This window comes from Mirounga angustirostris, unplaced genomic scaffold (assembly GCF_029215605.1).
Source record: "Mirounga angustirostris isolate CCGP_5_RB_7025 unplaced genomic scaffold, mMirAng1.0.hap1 SCAF_4, whole genome shotgun sequence".
Classification (NCBI taxonomy): domain Eukaryota; kingdom Metazoa; phylum Chordata; class Mammalia; order Carnivora; family Phocidae; genus Mirounga; species Mirounga angustirostris.
Genome location: NW_026991712.1, coordinates 135,895,194 through 135,919,309, shown reverse-complemented (window position 1 = coordinate 135,919,309; position 24,116 = coordinate 135,895,194). Strand labels below are relative to the sequence as shown.

The 24,116-nt window shown below is 35.3% G+C and overlaps 1 protein-coding gene and 1 non-coding gene across 3 annotated transcripts in view; one reads left to right on the top strand and one right to left on the bottom strand.

The window, feature by feature from the left end:
* Positions 1-24,116, bottom strand: part of DNAI4 (dynein axonemal intermediate chain 4) — an 89,366-nt gene that overhangs the window by 26,834 nt on the left and 38,416 nt on the right. Inside the window, exons 7-8 of one of the 2 annotated variants that reach the window (XM_045897453.3) lie at positions 15,780-15,935; positions 7,189-7,383 (exon numbers count right to left, since the gene is read on the bottom strand). In XM_045897453.3, coding sequence (XP_045753409.1) covers positions 7,189-7,383; positions 15,780-15,935 — 351 coding nt within the window. The remainder of the gene's footprint in view (positions 1-7,188; positions 7,384-15,779; positions 15,936-24,116) is intronic. The other variant, XM_045897454.3, reaches the window with a different exon arrangement.
* LOC123860644 (U6 spliceosomal RNA) lies at positions 15,648-15,752 on the top strand. The gene has a single exon (XR_006794768.1). It is a non-coding gene; the product is annotated as a U6 spliceosomal RNA (small nuclear RNA).

Genomic DNA, 24,116 nt, shown 5'->3' with positions numbered 1-24,116 from the left:
AATGGGTTTGTTGGTATGTATTCTTTTGTGTCTGGCTTCTTTCACTCAACAATGTTTTTGAGATCCATCAAGGTTATTATGTATGTAAGTAGTTCATTTTTATTGCTGAGTTGTGCTCCATCATTTGTTTATGCATTGACCTGTTGATGGATATCTGGGCTGTTTCCCAGTTCGGGGCTATTATGAATATAGTTGCTATGAGCATTCTTACATAAGTGTTTTTTGCAGACATATGTTTTCTTTTCTTGGGTGAATACCCAGGGACAGGATTATTGGATGATTGGGTGGATCTGTACTTAACTTTTTAAGAAACTTCCCAGCAGACTTCCAACATGGTTGTACAATTTTATACTCCCGCAACAATATTTAAAAAACCCAGTTACTCCATATTCTTGCTTGGTGTTGTCAGTCTTTTTAATTTTAGCCATCCCAACTAGTGTATAGTGGCATTTTGCTATGGTTTCAACTTGCATTTCCTTGACAACAAATTATGTTTAGTACCTTTTAAGGTGTCTATTGATCATTCATGTATATTTTTAGTGAAATTTCTGTTCAAATCTTTTGCCTACTTTTTATTAGACTGTCTATTTTTTATAGGCTGTATGTGTCTTTTACATATTCCTAATTTATGTCTTTGGACAGATGTATATTGTAAACACATTCTTCTAGACTGTTACTTGCATTTTTTTTCCTTAACAGCGTTATTCAAAGAGCAGACATTTTAACTACTGTGAAAGCCTTACCAATTTTTTTCTTTCATGTCTTGGGATTTTTATGTATTAAATAATCTTTTCTTATGCTAAGATCACAAACATTTTCTCTTTTGTCTTCTTCTAGAACTTTTTAGTTTTAATTTTATATTTAAATCTATAGCCCATTCTGAGTTAATTTATATGTATGATATGACATGGGGGTTGAGGTTCATTTTTTTCCCCTCATATGGATGTCCAATAGTTTCAGCACCATTTATGAAAAGATCAGTCTTTTTAAATTAATTCACCTTGGCATATTTGTCAAAATCAAGTGACTATATAGGTCTGTGTTTATTTCTGGACTCACACACTATTCTATCCCAGCCATCTGTATGTCTGCCCTTTGACAAATACCACATTTCCTACATTACTGTAGCTTTATAGCAAATTGCTTGTGATCAGATAGGGTAAGTCCTTCGATTTTATTCTTCTGTTTCAAAATTGAATTTGTTATTCCAGTTCGTTTGCTTTGCCATATAAAATTTGTGATCATTTTGACAATTTAATTATCTTTAAGAAAAAATTTAAAAAATTTTAAATAGTAAGAAATGTCTCTTACTTTCACTCACATTTTCCAATTCTAGCACTCCATTAGTTTGTGTAGATCCTAATTTCTGTTATTATTTTTTATCAGTCTGAAGGACTTCCTTTAACATTTCTTGCAATGCTTGTCTGCTGGCAATGAATTCTCTAAGCTTTTCTTTGTCAGAACATGCTTTTATTTCACCTCGATTTCTGGATATTTTCTCTAGGTGTAGAATTTTTTAGCACAGTAAAAATGTCATTGCATTGTCTTCTGGCTTCTGATGAGAAATAAGGTCATTATTAGCTTTATTCCCCAAATGTCATGTATTTTCTCTGGCAACTTTTAAGATTTTTTGACATATTACTTATGGTGTGCCTCAATGTGGTTTTCATTGTGTTTATCTTGTTTAGGTTTCATTGAGCTTCTTATAATTGTTCTAAGATTTTTTTCAAGTATGGAAAATTTTTAGCTACCCTTTCTTCAAATATTTTTCTGCTTCTCCTCCTCTTTTCCACTACTACAATCCCAATTTCATGTATGTTAAGTCATATGACCTTGTGACACAGGTCACTGAGGCTCTTTTTTTTTTTTTTTTTTTTAAGCCTTATTTCTCTCTGTACTTCAGTTTGGAATGTTCCTATTGCTTTGTCTTTAAGCTCACTGATACTGATCTTCTGCAGTTTTTAGTATTCTGATAAGACCCTCCAGTGAACTTTTCAAGTATTATATTTTTCAATTCTAGAAGTTCCATTTGGTTCTGTATGTAGCTTTCATTATATTCTTATTTCCCTTTAAATCCTTAAGTATATGTTAATAGCTTTTTCTTTAATAGACTTTTTTAGAGAAGTTTTAGGTTCACAGAAAAATTGAACTTAAAGTAGAGAGAGTTCCTCTACACTCAAACCCAGATATATGCACAGCCTCCCTCAGAATCATCATCCTGCACCAGTGATACATTTGTTATAATCAGTGAACCCACAATGACAAATCATTATCACCCAAACTCCATAGTTTACATTAGGGTTCACTCCTGCTGTGCACATTCTAAGCATTTGTACAAAGGTACAATGACATGTACTCACCATTATAGTATCATAGAGAATAGTTTCACTGCTCTAAAAATCTTATGTGCTCTGCCTATTCATTCCTCCCAGCCCTCAATTCCCTGGCAACCAATGATCTTTTTACTGTCTCCATATTTTTGTCTTTTCCAGAATGTCATACATTTGGAACCATACCATATAATTGCCTTTTTAGATTGGCTTCTTTCATTTAGTAATATGCATTTAAGTTTTCTCCCCATCCATTCATGACTTGAAAATTTATTTCTTTTTTGTGCTGAATAATATTGCATTGTCCAGATATGCCATGATTTATTTATCCATTCATCTACTGAAGGAGATCTTGGTTACTTCCAAGTTTTGGCAGTTATCAATAAAACTGCTATAACCATTTGTGTGCAGGTTTTTTGAGTATATAAGTACTCAACCACATTGGGTAAATACTAAGGAGTATGATTATGGACCATATGGTAACAGTATGTTTAGTTTTGTAAGAAACTGCCAAACTGTCTTCCAAAGTGGCTGAACCATTCATTGTGCAATCCCACAAGCACTGAATGAGAGTTCTTGTTCCATATCTTTGCCAGTATTGGTGGTGTCAGTGTTTTGGATTTTCATCATTCTAGTAGGTGTGTAGTGGTATCTCATTGTTGTTTTAGTTTACAATTCCCTAATGAGATATGATGTTGAGCATCTTTTTATATGCTCATTTGCCATGTGTATATTTTTTTGGGGGGGGGAGTGTCTGTTAAGGTCTTTTGCCCATTTTTTGATCATGTTGTTTTTTATTATTGAGTTTTAAGAAATACTTGTATATTTTGGATGAGTCCTTTAACAGGTATGTCTTTTGCAAATATTTTCTCCAGTCTGTGACTTAACTTCTCATTCTCCTAACAATGTCTTTTACAGAGGAGAAGTTTATCATGCCTTTGGTGTTAAATCTCCAAAGTCATTGCCATACTCTAAGATCATTTAGATTTTCTCCTATGTTGACTTCTAGGAGTTCTGTAGTTTTGCATCTTACATTGAAGTCTATGACCTCTTTTGGGTTAATTTTTGTGAATAATATAAGGTCCGTGTCTGGATTCTTTATTTTGCATGTAAATGACCAGTTGCTTCAGTACCATTGGTTGAAAAGACTACCTTTTCTCCATTGTATTGCCTTTCCTCTTTTGCCAAAGATCAGTTGACTATAATTATGTGGATCTATTTTGGGGCTCTCTATTCTGTTCTGCTGATCTATGTGTCTATTCTTTTGCAGGTACCACACTGCCTTGACTACTATAGCCTTTATAAGTCTTGAAGTCAGGTAGTGTGGGTCCTCCAGCTTTGTTCTTCTCCTTCAATATTGTGTTGGCCATCCTGGGTATCCTAGACAAAATTCAACACCCATTTATCTTTAAAAATGTTTAGAAAACTAGAAAGAGAGGGAAATTTCCTCAAACCAACAAAAGGTATCTACAAAAAATTACACCTAACATCATATTTAATGACAAAATATTGAATACTTTTCCTTAAGTTTAGGAACAAGACAAAGATATTTGCAATCTTGGGGCAGGCAAAGATATCTTAGAGAAGACATGGAAAACATTAACTACAAAAGAAAAAACTGATAGGTACAACTTCATTAAAATTAAAAACTTCTGCTATCAAAATAAAAATATATTGGTAAGTCATTGACTTAGACTTAATAGTTGTAATGCATGTATTTTTCAAAGAGCTTGTTCCAGAATATATAAAAATAAGCTCCTACAACTTGATTTTAAAAAAGAAAGGTAATTCAATAAAATGGCAAAGGACTTGACCAAACATTACATAAAAGAAGAAATATGAGTGACCAAAAAAAGCACATGAATAAGTATTCAACATGATTAGTCTTTAGGACAACATTAAAAGGACGGCCAACATCAGCTGTTATCAAGAATGTAGAGCAACTGGTAATCTTGTACATTGCTTGTGGCAGTGTAAGATGGGACAAGTACTTTGGAAAGGTATTTTGCAATTTCTAAAAAAGTTAAACAAATGCATCTTTCCAATGACTCAAGATTCCACTTCTAGGTATTTTCCCAAGAGAAATTAAAACATATGCCCACAAAAAGACACAAAAATGACCATAGCAGCTTTATCATAAAAACCCCAAACTGGAAACAGTCCAGGTGTCCATCAACAGGTGGAATGAATATTCAAATAATTATGATATATTCATAAAATGGAGCAGTACTCAGGGAAAAAAATGAACCACTTATCACACATCAGCCTTGATGAATCTCAAAAACACTGTTGAGTGAAAGAAGCCAGACACAAAAGAATACAAGTGGCCCTGGAACAACACAGGTTTGAACTGCATGGGTCCACTTATATGTAGGATTTTTTTAAAAGAGTTAACAGCAAAAGCCACAGGTATTTATTTACAACTGTCCACCCCACTCTCCAAAGATGGTATGGAAGGCAACTGGCACAGAGGCAGCACTTGCTACATGAGTGCCCGGGGAGCATACTGAGGAAAGGTCTGCAGGTCGCCATAAGTGAGGATAGGGTGGCCAGGTGGTGCATCAAGGGCTAGCAAGCAGAAAGTTGAGCTAAAGCAGAACACACCCAGAGGGCAGTGATGGCATTGTGCAGGGAGCCCCATGTCCCCCAGAGTCCTCCACCCACTGGCCTCCGGAGTTGCTTCAGGGGAGCCAGGGGCCTTGGTCCTGTTGCAGGCCTAGTGCAGATTCTGGTGGCTGTGTCTATAATCTGTAACTAGCGCAGGCTTCAGGTCAGAATTAAACAAAAGCCTTATCTGTATTACCAGAAACCCCAGCATTATGAAATCTATTTGGGAACTGGCTGTCCTGTAGCTGGAGGGATGTTGGATTTCTTTGAGTTCCTTTATCCTCTCTCTTCTTGTGGAATCAGAGTCGAAGAGTGTCCATGGGGTACTCTCATTGAAAGTTCAATCACTTATGTGCCGGCAAATTTAAATATGTATGACTGGTTACCTCCCAATATCCTGCTATATTCAAAGAAAGTCTGTATTCACCTTTGTGCAAAAAGAGAAAAAGAATAACAGTAGTAAACGTGGGCAACAGCCCAAGGGCCAGTGGGACAGGAAAAGTCAACATCACCTCAAACGGAAAATGTGGGGACTCATCCACAAGTGTCTTTTGGGGCAGGAATCAACCTATATATTCTGGATGGTGAGGCAACCTTGCTGACCTTGGCATGGTGACTGAGGATTGCACTGCCTAGTAGAAGCTGGACTGGTGCCCATGGATATCATCTTTTACCAATTCATAAATGATATTTTTAAATGAAGAACTTGCTCCAATGTCTATATTAATGAACTCTTTAGGTAGGGGGGAAAGGAGCTTCCCTAGATTTTAAATTTGTAATAAAGGCATTTTAAAAAGAAAAAAAGAGAGAGAGAGAAGTGTACTCCTATTTGGCTGCAGCTGAAATGGCCACCTCAGGTGGTACACCTGGTATACAATTCCAGGCAGTGGTAAAGCTCTATTGTGCCTCTAGACAGCTTTTACCACCCATGGGCCCACCCAGCAGCTGCTGTTGTTGAGCTGAGGCCACCAGACTGCAGAAGTTTGTCATTCTGGGACCAGCCCTTCCCGCTGCCCCTGGCCCAGGCTAGTGTATGTACAAAACTGTAAACGTATTTTCTTTTCCTTATGATTTTCTTAATAACATTTTCTTTTCTCTAGGTTGCTTTATTGTAAGAATATAGTACATAATACATATAACCTACAAAATGTGTGTTAACTGACTGTTTATGCTCTTGGTAAGGCTTCTGATCAATAGTAGGCTGTTAGTAGATAAGTTTTGGGGGAATCAAAAGTTATACTTGGAGTTCCAACTGTGCCATCATCATCCCTAAGCCCTGCCTTGTTCAGGGATCAACTGTACTTACTATATGAGCCCACTTACATGATATACCAAAACAATTAATCTATGATGAGAAATACCAGATTAAATGCCTGTTTATGGGGGGTAAGGTTTAACTGGAAAATAGCACAAGGAAAGTCTTAGGATTTGTAATTTATTCTAGGCAATGGGAAGTTACTGAAGGTTTTTTAACAGTTAAGTGCCACCATGTTCAAAGCCATGTATAGGATACATCAGCACACCAGGATAGTAGAGTGGAAAGAGAATTGGAATGAGATAAAAAGAACTTGTTTGAATGCCTAGCTTTGTCATAGACTCTAAACTTGGAAAGTTTCTATGTGCTTCCTCTTCTTCATTCAAAAATTGAAAGGTTGAGTTAATCTCTAAAATCTTTCAAAATATTCTGTGAACATATGAGATGGGATTTGTAGCAATAAGAACAGGAAGAATGCCCTTGCAATAAAATTAAGGAAAGGTAATAAGCACCAGAACCTGGAAGGTGTCAATGGCAATGGAGAGGGGCTTTAAATATGAGAAAATAATTCAATGCAGGGGCAAGAGAGAGAAAACAGTCACAGAAGCTTATGAAGATTTTAATCTAAGGGACTACCTCTTTTTGTGGGCTCTGTAGTTTGAACTCTAGTGTTACTTGGATGTTTAATGCTAAAAGCTGTATAAATGTGTCTTGATAAGTGATAACCCAGTCTGGAGGTTACATTTAGAAATATTAACTCCATTTAATTCTTTTAATTATTTGAGCTTATCAAAATGTGATTTTTTTAAAAGATTTATTTATTTGTCAGAGAGACAGAGAGCGTGCTTGAGTACAAGCAGAGGGAGAAGCAGGCTTCCTGCTGAACAAGGAGCCCGATGTGGGACTTGATCCCAGGACCCTGGGATCATGAGCCGAAGACAGACACTTAACTGCCTGAGCCACCCGTGCATTCCCAAATGTGATTTTTAAAAATACCTTTTAAAATAGGAAGCTGACGATAAGCTGCAAGTTTAGTCTGAAATAAATTTTCCATTAGAACTCGTTCCATAAAAAATAAATCCTGACGAAACTTGTCAGATTTCATTATTGACTCTGAGTGATCTTCTTCATCATCATGGATTTTAGTCAGAATTACATTTTCTATATCCATTAAAGAACTAGCTTCACTATCTGTAAAATACAAACATGATGCAATGATAAAATAATTTAAATATTATTAGATGATTCATGTATTCTAAGTATTATAAAAATCACATTTTGGCAGTACTATTTGTTCTCTTCCAATATTCAACAACTTCAATAGACACTTATTGAATATCTTTTATGTACCAAGCACATGGAAGATTTACATATATTATCTCATTTTGGAATTCTTAACCACTCAAAAATGTACTGTTTATCAGAAGGTAAGCAATGATAACCTCATTATCAAGCAATGATATAGGTAATTTATATCTCTGTACATTGTTATTCAAATTGAAATAAGATTATTAGTCTTCAGATAGAGGTCTGATCTGATTATTGTTTTTAGCATTGCTACACCACTGTGTTAATTTTTTTTTTTTTTTTTTTTTTTTTTTTATTCATGAGAGACAGAGACAGAGAGAGAGGCAGAGGGAGAAGCAGGCTCCCAAGGAGCAGAGAGCCCGATGCAGGACTCGATCCCAGGACCCTGGGATCATGACCTGAGCTGAAGGCACACGCTTAACCATCTGAGCCACCCAGGCGCCCTGTGTTAATTTTTTTTTTAATGCTAAAATAAGCTACCAAAAACTTAAGTGGATTAAAACCATGCACATTTATTATTTTGGAGTTTAGTAGGTTAGAGGTCTGACCCAGGTCTCACTGGGCTAAAACCAAAAAGTTAATTAGGATTATGTTCCTTTCTGGAGGCTCTAGAGAATTCATTTCCTTATTTTTTTCAACTTCTGGGGGCCACCTACACCCTTCTTGAAAGGCAACATCATTACATCTCTCCAACCTTCTTCTGTTATTACATCTCTCTATGAACACAGCTCAGAAAGGTCTCTACTTTTAAGTACCCGTATGTTTAGATTGGGTTCTCCCATTCTACTAACAGAAACTACAACAAAGGGTCTTGGCCACATTTTCCCCTCATTCTTTCTGCCTCTCGACCAACCCTGGTGCTTCTCTGTGTAGCCACAGCATACAATGTCCCCTCCTCTTGAGATCTGTGAGTATAACAAGCTATCTTTTCAATGGCAGTAGTGTCCTAATCTGTTGGCCTTGCCATATGCCTAAATAATAATAAAATACACATTTAAAAAATATCATCTACAAGAAACCCAATTTAAATGTAAAGACACAGATAGATTAAAGGTAAAGAGAGCAATATATACTGTTAACACTAATCAAAAGAAGATGGAGTTACTATATTTAATTTCAGACAAAGTAGACTTCAGAGCAAGAAAAATTAACAGAAATAAAAAGGAGAACTGCATAATAATAAAGAAGTCAATTCTCAAGGAAGACATAGCAATCCTAATCATTTATACAGTGGAAAACAAGACTACAAAATATTTAAGGCAAAAACTGATAGAACTACAAGGAGAATCAGACACATCCACTGTTATAATTGGAGACTAACGCTATTTTTTTTATTTTATTTTTTAAGACTTTATTTATTTAAGAGAGAGAGAGTATGAGCAGGGGGAAGGGCAGAGGGAGAAGCAAGACTCCCTGCTGAGCAGGGACCACCCCACCCCCCCACCCCACCCCCGCCCAATGTGGGACTTGATCCCAGGACTCCGAGATCATGACCCAAGCTGAAGGCAAACGCTCAACTGACTGAGCCACCCAGGCATCCCAAACACTATTTTAATAGAATACATATTTTTCTCAAGCTCACTTGGAATGCTCGCCAAGCTAGACCACATTCTGGGCCACAAAGCACATTTCAACATATTTAAAAGAATAGAAATCATACAAAATATGCTCTCAGACCACAATGGAATTAAACTAGAATTCAACAAAAAGATAGCTGGATAATCCCAAAATATTTGGAAATTAAAAAAAAAATAGGTCATTGTTTGTTATATGCAAACAATGAATCATGGAACACTACATCAAAAACTAATGATGTAATGTATGGTGATTAACATAACATAATAATAAAAAAATTAAAATAAAATAAAATATAGAATATCATTCCGCTTTTTAAAAAAATAGGTCAAAGAAGAAGTCTCAAATGAAATTTTAAAAATATTTAAACTAAATTAAAATAAAAATATAACTTATCAAAATGTGTGAGATGCAGCAAAAAGAATGCTTAGGGGGAAATTTACAGCATTGAATGCATATATTAGAAATGAAGAACGATCTAAAAGTTAGTAATCTAAGCTTCCATCTCAGGGCACTAGAGTAAGAAGAGCAACATAAGCCTAAAGCTAGCAGGAAACAAATATATATATATAAATTAAAGCATAAATCAGTGAAATTAAAAACAGGAAATCATCAGAAACAATGAAATTAAAAGTTGTTTCTTTGAAAAGATCAATAAAGTTCATAATCATCAGCCATGTTAACCAAGAAAAAAAAATAGAACATATAAATTGCCAGTATGATCAATAATAGAGGTGTCATCACTACTGACCCCATAGACCAAAGGAATAACAAGGAAAAACTGTGCATAGCTCTATGTCCACAGATTTGATTACTTAGGTGAAATGGAACAATTCCTTGAAAGACATAAACTGCCAAAACTCACACAAAGTGAAATAGATCATCTGAATAGGCCTATCTCTATTAAAGAAATTGAATCAATAATTAGTAAATTTCCAAAATCGAAAATAGGCCCAGATGGTTTTACTGGTGAATTATATCAAACATTTAAGACATGTTTATACAATCTATTTCAAAAAATAAGTAGGGGGAACACTTCCCAATTCATTTTGTTAGGCTGGCATTATTCTAACACCCAAACGAGATGAAGACATTACAAAAAAGGAGAATTACAGAACAATATTGCTTATGAAAACAACACAAAAATCCTCAACAAAATGCTAGCAAATCAAATCTAAGAGTGTATAAGAAGAATTATATACTCCAACGAAGTAGGGTTGGTTCCAGGTATGCGAAGTTAGTACAACACATGAAATCAATTAATGTAACCCATCCCATCAATAGGCTAAAGAAGGAAAATCACATTAGATTCAGAAAACTCTTTAGACAAAATCTAACACCCATTATGATAAAAATTCCCAGGAAACTGGAGCACCTGGGTGACTCAGTTGATTAGGCATCTGATTCCATTTAGGCTCTGGTCGTGATCTCGGGGTCATTATCTCAAGGTCCCCAGATTGAGCCCCGAGTCAGGCTCTGTGCTCAATAGGGTGTCTGCCTCTCTCCCTCTCCCTCTGCCTCTCCCCCTACTCACATGCATGCTCTCCCTCTCTCTCTCTCTCTCTAAAATAAATAAATCAAGTTTAAAAAAAAAAAAACTCCCACGAAACTAAGAATAGAAGTGAATTTCCTCAACTTGATTTTTTAAAAATCTATGAAAAACCTACAATGAACATATTTAATGGTGAAAACCTGAAAATTTCCCCACCAAGGTAAGGAACAAGGTTAGGATGTCCCCTCTCACCACCTTTATTCAACATCATACTAGATGTCCTAGCTAATATAATAATTCAAAGAAAAGAAATAAAAGTTATACAAATTGGAAGGAAAAAAACTGTAGATGACATAGTTGTTTATGTAGAAAATCCCAAAAAGGGCGCCTGGGTGGCTCAGTTGGTTAAGCGACTGCCTTCGGCTCAGGTCATGATCCTGGAGTCCCTGGATCGAGTCCCGCATCGGGCTCCCTGCTCGGCGGGGAGTCTGCTTCTCCCTCTGACCCTCCTCCCTCTCATGCTTTCTGTCTCCCACTCTCTCTCTCTCTAATAAATAAATAAAGTCTTTAAAAAAAAAAAAAAAAGAAAATCCCCCCAAAAAACTGCCAAAAAAATAAAATTCTCCACCTAATAAGCAATTATAGCAAGGTCACAATATACAAGATTAATATACAAAAGTCAATGGCTTTCCTCTAATGAATAATTAGAAATTGAAATAAAAATCATACTACTATTCATATTAGCACTAAAAGTTAAATGCCTAAGGTATAAATCTAACAAAACATGTACAAGATCTACATAAGGAAACTACAATACTCTTATGAAAGAAATCAAAGAAGACCCAAACAAATTTTCATGGATAGGAAGTCTCCATATTGTTAAGAAGCTAATGCTTTCCAATTTGATCTATAGATTCAATGCAATCCCAGTCAAAATCCCACCAAGTTATTTTATGGATGTTGACAGACTGATTCCCAAGTTTATATGGAGAGTCAAAAGACCAAGAATAGCTGACACAATACTGAAGAAGAACAAAAGATTGACACTACCCAATTTTAAGAATTACTATAAAGGTCCAGTTAACAATGTGATATTGGTGAAAGAATGGACAAATTGATCAGTGGAACAAAATAGAAAGCTCAGAAATAAACCCACACAAATACAGTCAACTGATATTTGACAAAGGAGCAAGAAAATTCAAGGAAGTCTTTTCAACAAATGAACTGGACATCCATATGTCAAAAAATATGTAGACATAGAATTTATGACTTTCACAAAAATTAACTGAAATGAACCTTAGACCTAACTATAAAATGCAAAACTATAAATTTTTGTAAGACAACATAGTAGAAAATCTAGGTGGCCTTGGTTTGGTGATAAATTTTTGGATACAATACCAAAAACACAATCTGAAAGAGAAAAAAATGTTAAATTGGACTTTATTAAAATTAAAAATTTCTAGTTTGTGAAGGATTGTTAAGAAAATGAAAAGACAAGTCCCAAACTGGGAGAAAATTTTGCAAAATATTTATCTGAAAAAGGACTTACTTTATAATTCAAAAAACTCAACAATAAGAAAATAAACAGCCCAATTTTAAACATGACAAAAAATTCAAATAGATACTTCAGCAAAGAAGATCCACATATGCCAGTAAATATATGAAAAAGTGTTCAACATCACATGTCATTAAGGATTTGCAAATTAAAACAATAATGAGATACCACTACACACCTGTTAGAACAGCTTAAAAACTTTTTTGAAGTAAAAATATCAAATGCTGACAAGAATGAGGAGCAACAGGAACACTCACTCATTGCTGATGGTAATACAAAATTGTACAACCACTTTGGAAGACAGTTTCATAGTTTCTTAAGAGTCTAAGCATATTCTTACTATATGATCCAGCAACTGTACTCCTAGGTATTAACCCAAATGAGGTGAAAAGTTATGTCCACACAAAAACCTACACATGAATGCTTATAGCAGCTTTGTTCATAGTCACAAAAAACCAGAAGCAATCAAGAAATCCTTCAATAAATAAATAAATCATGGTACATCCATATAATCTAATATTATCTAGTGATAAAAATAAATGAGAAGACATACAGGAACCTTAAATGCATATTGTTCAGTGAAAGAAGCTAGTCTGAAAAAGGCCACCTATTGTCTGATTCCAACTATATAACATTTTGGAAAAGGCAAAACTATAGACATAATAAAAAGATCAGCAATGGTGAGAAGTATGGAGTAGGGAGGAATGATGAGTAGGTGGAGCACAGGGGATATTTAGGTCAGTGAGACAATTCTGAATGAAACTGTAATGATAGAAACATGTCATTATGTATTTGCCAAAACTCATAGAACTGTATGTACAACCTAAGGAGTGAAACTTGATGTAAATTAAGGATTTCAGTTAATAATAATGTTATCGATATTGATTCATCAATTATAAAAAATGTACCACACTAATGCCAGATGTTAGGAATAGGGGAAGCTATGGTGTGGGGGGAGGAAGGAAGGAAGGAAGAAATTATAAGGATCTCTCAGTACTGTCGGCTCAATTTTTCTGTAAATCTAAATTTGTGTTTGAAATGTCCATTACTTTTTTTAAATCTAAAGCTCTCTTTCTATTAAAAAAAAAAAAAAAGCCCATGAGAGAAAATAATTTTTCCCTGTGAACTCAGCTAGGGTCTCACACATATTCAAAGATGAAAATCATGGTACTTTTTTCCCCCTCAAATATAATAGAAGGTTAAAATACAACCTGTACATTCAAAGTTTAAATGGAGTAGAAACACTTCTTAAACCAATTATGGACCAGGAGCAGTGCCCCCGTGAAGAGAGGAGAGAATAAAGTCCTTGTGAACTTTGAAAAAAAACCAAAACAAATATGGACCATATTTAACTTTTTTCTCTTTGTGTTTGCATTATAAAATCTCAGAGGCAAAAGGGACCCTGGAGGTGATCTAGTCCTAGTTTTTATCTGAATCTCCCTTACATTCTCCATAAATCTGATCGCTCAGCTCTGTTGTCAATCTTTGTCTATTTTTTATTTTCTCCCTTTTCCTAGTTCTGGTCTCCCCTACCCCCTTAACTGGCTATAATACTTTAAAAAAGTATATTTTTATTTTGAATTATAGTTCTTGAATATGGTTTTATTATCCATTTTTGCTTTTAAAAACACACCCATATACACAAGAAATAAAAAATCCACAAATTGAGACATTTTTCTTTTAGGACCTTCCACTTAACACTTTTTTTTTTATTTAATAAAGTTTTATTTTCCAAAATGTACAGTTGGTGGGATCTTGTTCATGCATCTTCACCAGCAGCTGGGGCATCTCCACCCTTGGTGTTTCTGCTGTAAATTACTTGAGCTCTGTGCTTAACACTTTTTCTGTGTGTCAATGGCCTTAATAGAGGTGTAGTACGTATATCTAATTTTCAAGTCCCAATGTAATTTTCAGTCTAAGATTGATGTTTTTCCTAGCAATTTTTGGTAGGAAAAATTTAAGCTTCTAAAAGCAAAACTACTGGGGCGCCTGGGTGGCTCAGTTGGTTAAGCGACTGCCTTCAGCTCAGGTCATGATCCCAGGGTCCTGGGATCGAGTCCCGCATCGGGCTCCCTGCTCTGCGGGGAGCCTGCTTCTCCCTCTCCCACTCCCCCTGCTTGTGTTTCCTCTCTCGCTGTGTCTCTCTCTGTCAAGTAAATAAATAAAATCTTAAAAAATAAATAAATAAATAAATAAAAGCAAAACTACTATATGGACATTAACATTTAAGCAAAAAAAAAAAGTTTCTTTAATAATAACTAATAATTCATTCTTTCCCTTCATTGTTCTCTGGGAAAATAAACTGGTGTTCATTATAAACAACTTTAAGGAAAGCATGGCTATAGTGTACATGACTGTAAATATAATTTTTAAAAACTAAAGAATATAGGTAACATATTTAAAGTTTCATTTTTTTGAAATATTAAACTTAAGATCCAATGATAGACCAAAATATTAGGTGGCAAGTCCTGTTGATCCAGAGTCTCTGAAGGAAATGTAGTCAGTTATAAATAAGGTAATTATTTTCTAAAAACTATCAATTCTCTTTAAACTTGATTTTTCAAAAATATTTCCTGATTTACTATTTTTAAATATTACATTTGGGTAAAAATGGGTGAGAATAGAAATATTTCAATTTAATTTATGAAAATTTGCCAAACTTTACCAAATCTTGCCAGGGCATAGTTATTCTGAAATAAGGACTACCCCTCATATGTAGTGATATCATTTTATAAGAAAAATGACCCAGAAGTTCAGAATAGGGAGAGTAAAACTGTATAACTATATAACCACAAAACAATCAGAAATGGAACTTAAATTTCTTATAACTGGACTTTTTAAAAATTCTTCCATATTACTAAGTATATTTGGAAAGCTAAAATTTTGTGTTGACTTTAATTAAAGCATTTAATCTCAAAACTTAGAATACTAAAAGATAAAGCTGTAAAGCAGCATTTCTCAACCTTGGTAGTATTACATTTTGGCCAGGTAATTTCTTGTTGTGGGGCTGTTCTGTGTACCAAAGGCTTTTTAGTAGTATCCTTGGCATTGACCCAAAAGATGTCCTCATAGTCATGAGAACCAAAAATGTCTCCAGATATTGCCAAATCTCCCCGGGGGGAGGTAAAATCATCCCTAACTAAAAGCCATGGTTGTTAATTTATCTCCATTTTAAGTTGTCACAAAGTTAGTATACATTCTTTTTCTTAGAAAGTCTACAGAAAGAAAAAGAGAGAGAAAATTATGGAACCCCCATGTTCCCATATATACGAAAGAGAACTTAAGAGCAAGTAAAGAAGCAACAAAGGAAGATAGAATCTTTGAAACTCTTGACAGGTATCCAAGGAAAATTCTGGTGTAAATTACTTTTAGTTCAGAGTCCAAGATGATGTGAAAGAGTAACAATGCTATTTCTGAGTAAAAGTTGTAGTTTTATGTTCCACCAGAAAGTAAGTATTGTAACTGCTAAGAAAGAATTTATTTATCATGGCATGTGAAAACATCATTTTAAAAAAACTGAAAGAGTGCTTGCTTAGGCAGCAATATGGTAATACTGGAATGGTACAGAAAAGATTAGCACAGCTCCTGTGCAAGGATGACATGCAAATTCGTGAAACATTCCATTTAAAAAGAAAACTGAAATAAATGAAATCTTACTTTTGTCTATAGTACTCCCTGGTACTCTTTGTTCTCGATCTTTAGAAGGTACAATTGCTTTACTGCTTGATTCAAGCATAGATTGTTTTGCTGGTAAAGATGAAAGCTCAATAGCATTATAAGAATCATACAAATCCCAAGTACTGGACATTACACCTAAATAAAGAGACAGAAAGGTAAAAATTATTTTGAATCAAATTCTAATAGTTTAGCTTATACATAACTAGTTATAGCAAAATCTAAGATAAGAACATCTGCTTAAGAAAAGAATACTATTTTTTTTACAATGGCAAGAAGTAAAGATGAAAAAGAAATAAATCATGAGGACAGGTTGAGATCCTTAGCTATCACACTTTTTGCATCTACATATACATTAGTGTTTTAATGATAACTCCAAATTATCTCACCATCCTTTCTGATCCCCACACCTGTCTTCCCTCTATCCCAAGCTGATGGTGCATAATCTCATCCGTCTGTCAGTATAGGTCTTGCTTGATATGGACCTGGACAACCATGTCACAATAAGGATTTAATGTTCTTTTACTTATGGCTAACATGTTTATATTCTATAGAACTTTTAATTTATAATCATCTCATTCCATTTTTATCACAAAAAATCTCCTATATATTTATGTGAAAAGATTATACTTGTTGGGAAATTGGTAGACTCTGTTCTCAAGAAACTTGTAGAGTAATATGGTTATTATCTTCCCTTTTAAAAATTTTTGTTTACATTGGCTATGATTTTTTTCTAATGAGCAAATATAGCAATGGTCTCCAAACAAAAATTGGGAATGTTATTTATCTCGAAATTAAAAAAAAGTTCCAACCCTTTTCATTGATATAACAGTGAAAGGTTCATGTAGCGATTATTTTATCAGTAACCATGTAATAAAATATTCCTATGTGCTAAACTTGCAAAAGTTTAAAGTACAGTGATTTAATAATTCTTTTCTCTGAAAATCAAAACAAGATCTAGATATAATAAATGCAACTACTTCATTATTGTAACTTTTATTTTCATTAAATAAAATGAAGGAGCTCTGGATTTCACAATGTTTTCAGTTAGTAAGAATGTTAACTCACATTTCATAATAACATTTCTACTTTATTGAACTTATCTTAATAATCTAACAAAGTTATACACAGAATAAATACCTCATCTATTTTGCTGATTTGAAAAGGGTACAATTTCCATGTTCATAAAGTAAAAGACCATAAAAAGAAATTATGTCTTTGAATATTGAATTACCTAACCTTCTTTTTCTTCCTTTAACTGAAAGTTTAGTAATTTGAGTATATAGGAATATATTGTTACATCATCAGCAACAACTGCTACATAAATAAAGGTACATATTATAAATGAACAATATAAAATGTTAGGGTGATTTAAAGTTGTTTCTTGTTTGAAGATAAATAATATTGGTAATTTTTTTTAAAGATTTTATTTATTTATTTGACAGAGAGAGACACAGCGAGAGAGGGAACACAAGCAGGGGGAGTGGGAGAGGGAGAAGCAGGCTTCCTGAGGAGTGGGGAGCCTGATACGGGGCTCGATCCCGGGACCCTGAGATCATGACGTGAGCGGAAGGCAGACACTTAATGACTGAGCCACCCAGGTGCCCCAACATTGGTAATTTTAGTTTGGGTACCATCATGACATTTATACATTTGAATAAATTAACCTAAGAAATAAAAAATCTCAAATCATATGCCATAATACCATGTACAAAATGAAACAATAAATAATAGTGATTGTTTTTTGTTCCTTTTTGGGGGGGGTGGAGTTTTTAAAAGTTTTTATTTAAATTCCAGTTAGTTAACATACAGTGTAATATTAGCTTCAAGTGTACAATAATTCAACACTTCCATACAACACCTGGTGCTCATCACAAAAAGTGCATTCCTTAATCCCCATCACCTATTTAACCCATTCTCCCACACACCTCCCCTCTGATAATCATCAGTTTATTCTCCATAGTTGAGTCTGTTTCTTGAAAAAAAAAATTGAATGATTGTGACTTTCCAATTTTATACTGCTATATTCTACTAAAGAAAGTTTTTGGGTTTTTTTTTTTAAGATTTTATTTATTTGACACAGAGAGACAGCCAGAGAGAGAACACAAGCAGGGAGAGTGGGAGAGGGAGAAGCAGGCTTCCGGCAGAGCAGGGAGCCGGACAAGGGGCTCAATCCCAGGACCACAGGATCATGACCTGAGCCAAAGGCAGACACTTAACCATCTGAGCCACCGAGGCACCCCACCTACTAAAGAAAGTTTTAACTAGTATCAGAAAAAAGTATTCCCAACTATACCTGTGTTTTGAGCACTTCTGAGTCTACAATATATCTAAATAGTTTTTACACATTTTAAAATATTGTTTCTATCTAGTAGTTTAATTCAGACTATAAAAAGAGAACAATTAGCCATATAACATTTATAGAAAAATAATTTTACTTTTTAGCTGAGTAAAAAGATATGCTCACTATTAGAAGAAAAAAGATAAATATGACTTGTATTTCCATCACCCAGAGATAATAACTGCTAACATTTTGGTGTACGTTCTTCCAGAGTCACATACAAACACGTGTATTTTTTTTAATAAAAATGAGCTCATATCACATGTTTTTATAAAAAATATTTTATTATAGCATAATATATATAGAAAACAAGCTGGCTTTATGAAGTCTACAGTTGTAGTATATACCTATATTTTTAAAAGTTAGCCAGGAATACTAGTACATTTATTGAATTATCCATTTATTTGAAATGCCACTTTTATCATAAGTTACTATATGTATACTGTCAGATGGAAAATTTTTTCATCACTTTCTATGAATCTTTACAGGGAACTTCAACTAAATTAACACCTTGGCCTCTCTATGTCCCTCATTCACTCATTACCAGAGAAAAAGTAACTAATCCTATAGGAGAGTTTAGGAGAAGGAATTGCACTCAGCCACTTTTGGATTCTTTTGTTAGGTCTGTTCAATGGCAGAAAGCATGCTTTCTGTTCTGTTCTCACTCCTAAAAAAAGGAGGTCTGTGCTTGTCTAGCTGTGCCAGTTACGGCTGGTAAGGTCTATTCTGGAAGGAAGAAACGGCAAGTCCTCTGAGCTGCAGATTTGAAGCTATATTTTTTTAAATTATCTTTATCAGTAATAAAGATAATATGTGATTTCCATGTCTCTGACTCCTGAATCTCTTTCAATTTCATCCCAAATCAGGCAAAGAAGACATGTGCTTTTTTTTACTGATCCGTAAGACTTTATTTTTTTAATAAAGGGTTTACTGCTATTACATTACAAAGAATGACAAAATTGTATTATCTGTATTTCTAGATTTAATGGCCACCCTGTAGAAAGCATCTTTGGAATAGAAAAAGAGTTTTAAGAATTTGTTTTCCCATAATCATAAAGCTGCCATACTCAGTCTGGGCACAGCTGGTGCAACATTTTCCTCAATCCACAGGCTCCATTCCCTTTACCAACTATTTATAATATGCTTGGATCACTTACAGGAGAAAAACACTGTCAGCATCAATATTTAGCAGCATTTCATTTTTTTCTTTTGTGCTGAATAAAAAACTAAACTATTCTTTTAGTGCAGTAATTTCATATGGTCTTATTACTTCTATACACAAGATATGATCCTTTAATATTTAATTGGTTAGTATTGAAATTTTTAATATAAACTTTCATTATTTTAAATAAAAGTTTTCTGTGAAATACATATCATTCAAAGAAGAGTGTATAACAAATATATGTGTAGTATAAAGAATTACTACCATGTACTCACCAGCGAGGATAAGAAATAGAATATCTCCAGGTGCTTAGAAGCCCTGGACACTCTTCTCTCTAGCTGTCTTCCTTCTAGCTACCTCCAACAGGAGCACATCCACTTTCCCTAACTTTTGGATAGGTCATTCTCTTGCTCTGTTTTAAGGTTTTTCCCCTATGGTAGATGCTGTTGGTGCCCTGCCCATATCTGCTATGCATTACCTCTTGCTCGCCAACCGCCAACTGCCAGCATCTATACTGCTTTGCTTAGGGCCATCTTTGACCACCAAGGCCATTTTGATGTCCACAAATTTGGCTAGAAGTGCCAACGAACTAATAAGCCCATCAACTTCAAACAATGATTGAGAAAGTTGGAGCATGATAAAATAACTCTGACTCCCAAAATTCTCTAGCAGTATTGAATTCCAGTTACCCAAGAGGTAATTTGTTAGAGAGCATAACCTTTGCTGGCTGCCTACCCTTTCTCGTTTCACTTACTTACTCCCCTACCAATGTTTCTTAGGATTACTTCCAAAATAAACTATGTGCACTCAGAACCTTTTTTAAGAGGTTTCTTCTTGGAAAACTTGTGAAGTTCAGAATCCACAGGCATGGAAGGCTCTCTGATATATGCATAGCTACACAATATATTGTCTAGTTTTAAAAAACTGGATAGCAAACACTATCACAGATGCATTAAAAAAGAACAAAATACCACTATTAGATGAGGACTCTCAGGAGAAGATCATCAGAACAGTCTGGGTCATAGTCTGACTTCAGCTTCCCTGAGAGTTTATAAGAGCCAGTAATGAAGAAATCACATGGCGAGACCATGAATATGTCCTTGGAAACACAGAACTTAATCCACTGAAAGTATCGTCAGGTAAGTGGACTGCTCTGTATTTTCTGTTCACCATGGCTTCTTTGCCGCTCTCAGGGTAAAATAGAACATGTCTGTGCAGTGAAGTGAGTTTCCTCAACTTATCTAAGAAGGCCACTGGAAAGGAGAGCAGAACTACATTAACAATGATAAAGGCAAGCTAGATATGAAAAAGAATTGGCAGATTCAGCTGAGCATCCTGTACTCAAGAAGATGGGACTTGGTTTTCAGTTTCATAGAACGGAATTTGGAGGTTCCCATTCTGTCCTAAGAACAAGTGAAAAATTAAACAGTCTGAAAATCAACACGTTTTCTTTGGATCTGAAAGAGAGGTAAGAACATAGGGCAAACCACTGCCCCCAAAACTGGGGTGATGGACATGTTAATACAGGGAGTCATGGCTTATTGGAGCAGACTTAGGAGTGGAAACCACGGTGGGAACCAGTGCCACCGTAGGAAACCTAAACTATAATTGATGAATTGCTGGAGGCTCACTGTCTGTCTCACAAGTCTGAGAGTTAAAAACTCCACAGGGGCCCAATCATAGGGAAGTCCCCAATTTTGTGAGCTTTATCTCCAGGAGCTTGACCAAATTCCCAGAATATCCAAAAAACAAAAACAAAACAAAACAACAACAACAACAAAAACCCTTTGTGGTTCTGGCAGGGGGAGGGGTAAAGGAACCATTTTGAAATATGCTAGAGTACTCTGTTCTTAACAAGGACTGCCTTCAAGAGAAAATAATTAACCAGAGGACAACCTGCTAGGGTATTGTCAGACTATAATCGACCTGGGGGAAAGGAAATACCAAATACCAGCACCTTTGAGCCATTCTGTCCCACTAAGGGGGGCAGAAGAAAACAAAATTTGTGAAGTTCAGAATCCAGAGACATAGGCACACTAAAAGACCAAATCAAAGGACTATTGAATGCTTGCCTCCTCCACACATTACCACCACAATACTATGAATGGTTATTATCAAAAACACAATAAATAACAAGTGTTGGGAAGGACATGGAGAAAAGGAAAATCTTGTGCCCTGTTGGTGGGAATGTAAATTGTTGCAGCCACTATAGAAAACAGCATGTAAGTCCCTCAAAAAATAAAAATATAATTATTATCCTCAAAAAATAAAAATATAATTATCATATGATCCAGCAATCCTGCTTCTGGGTATTTATCTGAAGAAAACAAAAACACTGACTCAGAAAGATACCTGTACCCCCATGTTCATTGTAGTATTATTTATATAGCCAAGATATGGAAGCAACTTAAATGACACTTGATAGATAAATGGACAAATAAAATGTCACACACACACACACACACACTGAAATATTATTCAGCCGTAAAAAAGAAGGAAATCTTGCCACTTGTAACAACAGGGATGGGCTTTGAAGGCTTTATGCTAACTGAAGTAAGTCAAACAAGAAAAGGCAAATATCATATGATCTCACTTATATGTGAAATCTAAAAAACAAGCAAAAACAAAGAAAGAAAAAATCCCAAGTTCATGAATACAGAGAACAGATTGATGACTGCCAGAGGTCAAGGAATGGAGGGTGGGTGAAATGAGTTAAAAATTACAAACTTCCAGTTCTAAAATAAACAAGTCATGGTGATGTAGTGTGCAGCATAGTGACTATAGTTAATAATACTATATTGTGTCTGTTAGCCATTTGCATGTCTTCTTTTGAGAAGTGTCTGTTCATGTCTTCTGCCCATTTTTTTACTTGATTATTTGTTTTTTGGGTGTTGAGTTTGAGAAGTTCTTTATAGATTTTGGAAATCAGCACTTTGTCTGTAGTGTCATTTGCAAATATCTTCTCCCATTCTGTGGGTTGCCTCTTTGTTTTGTTGACTGTTTCCTTTGCTGTGCAGAAGCTTTTTATCTTGATGAAGTCCCAAAAGTTCATTTTTGCTTTTGTTTCCCTTGCCTTTGGAGACATGTCTTGAAAGAAGTTCTTGTGGCCTGTGTCGAAGAGGTTACTGCCTATGTTCTCCTCTAGGATTTTGGTGGATTCCTGTCTCACATTGAGGTCTTTCATCCATTTTGAGTGTTCATCATCATTAGCCATCAGGGAAATTCAAATCAAAACCACACTGATTTGTTTAAAAAAAAAAAAAAAGAAAAAGAATAAAAGAAGATAGTAGGAAGGGAAAAATGAAGGGGGGAAATCGGAGGGGGAGACAAACCATGAGAGACTATGAACTCTGAGAAACAAACTAAGTGTTCTAGAGGGGAAGGGGGTGGGGGGACGGGTTAGCCTGGTGATGGGTATTAAAGAGGGCACGTTTGAATGGAGCACTGGGTGTTATACACAAACAATGAATCATGGAACACGACATCAAAAACTAATGATGTAGGGGCGCCTGGGCGGCTCAGTCGTTGGGCATCTGCCTTCGGCTCAGGTCATGATCCCAGGGTCCTGGGATCGAGCCCCGCATCGGGCTCCCTGCCCGGCGGGGAGCCTGCTTCTCCCTCTCCCACTCCGCCTGCTTGTGTTCCCTCTCTAGCTGTGTCTCTCTGTCAAATAAATAAATAAAATCTTAAAAAAAACCACAAACTAATGATGTAATGTATGGTGATTAACATAACATAATAAAAAAAAAAGACATTGAGATACCACCTTACACCAGTTAGAATGGCAAAAATTGACAAGGCAAGAAACAACAAATGTTGGAGAGGTTGTGGAGAAAGGGGAACCCTCTTACACTGTTGGTGGGAATATAAGTTGGTACAGCCACTTTGGAAAACAGTGTGGAGGTTCCTCAAAAAGTTAAAAATAGAGCCACCCTATGACCCAGCAATTGCACTACTGGGTATTTACTCCAAAGACACAGATGTAGTGAAAAAAAGGGCCATATGCACCTCAATGTTCATAGCAGCAACGTCCACAATAGCCTAACTGTGGAAAGAGCCGAGATGCCCTTCAACAGACAAATGGATAAAGAAGATGTGGTCCATATATACAAGGGAAGATTACTCAGCCATCAGAAAGGATGAATACCCAACTTTTACATCAACATGGATGGGCCTGGAGGAGATTATACTAAGTGAAATAAGTCAAGAGAGAAAGACGATTATCATATGGTTTCACTTACTTGTGGAACATAAGGAATAGCATGGAGGACATTAGGAGAAGGAAGGGAAAAATGAAGGTGGGGGGGAATTGGAAGGGGAGACGAACCATGATAGACTATGGACTCTGAGAAACAAACAGGGTTTTAGAGGGGTGGGGGTGAGTAGATGGGTTAGCCTGGTGATGGGTATTAAGGAGGGCACGTATTGCATGGAGCACTGGGTGTTATACGAAAACAATGAATCATGGATCACTACATCAAAAACTAATGATGCATTATATGGTGACTAACATAATAAAATTAAATTAAATTAGAAAAATAATACTATATTGTATGTTTTAAAGTTGCTAAGAGAACAGATCTTAAAAGTTCTTACCACCAAAAAAAAAAAAATAATGTTATATAATAGTGGGGACTTCCCTATGATGGATGTCCCTGGAGTTTTTAACTCTCAGACTTGTTCACAGGGAGCCTCTAGCAATGCATCAATTACAGTTCATGTTTCCTACCCTAGACTTTTGTAGTGATCATTTCACAATATATACAAATATCTATTTTATACGCCTGAAACTAATATAATGTTACATGTCAATTAT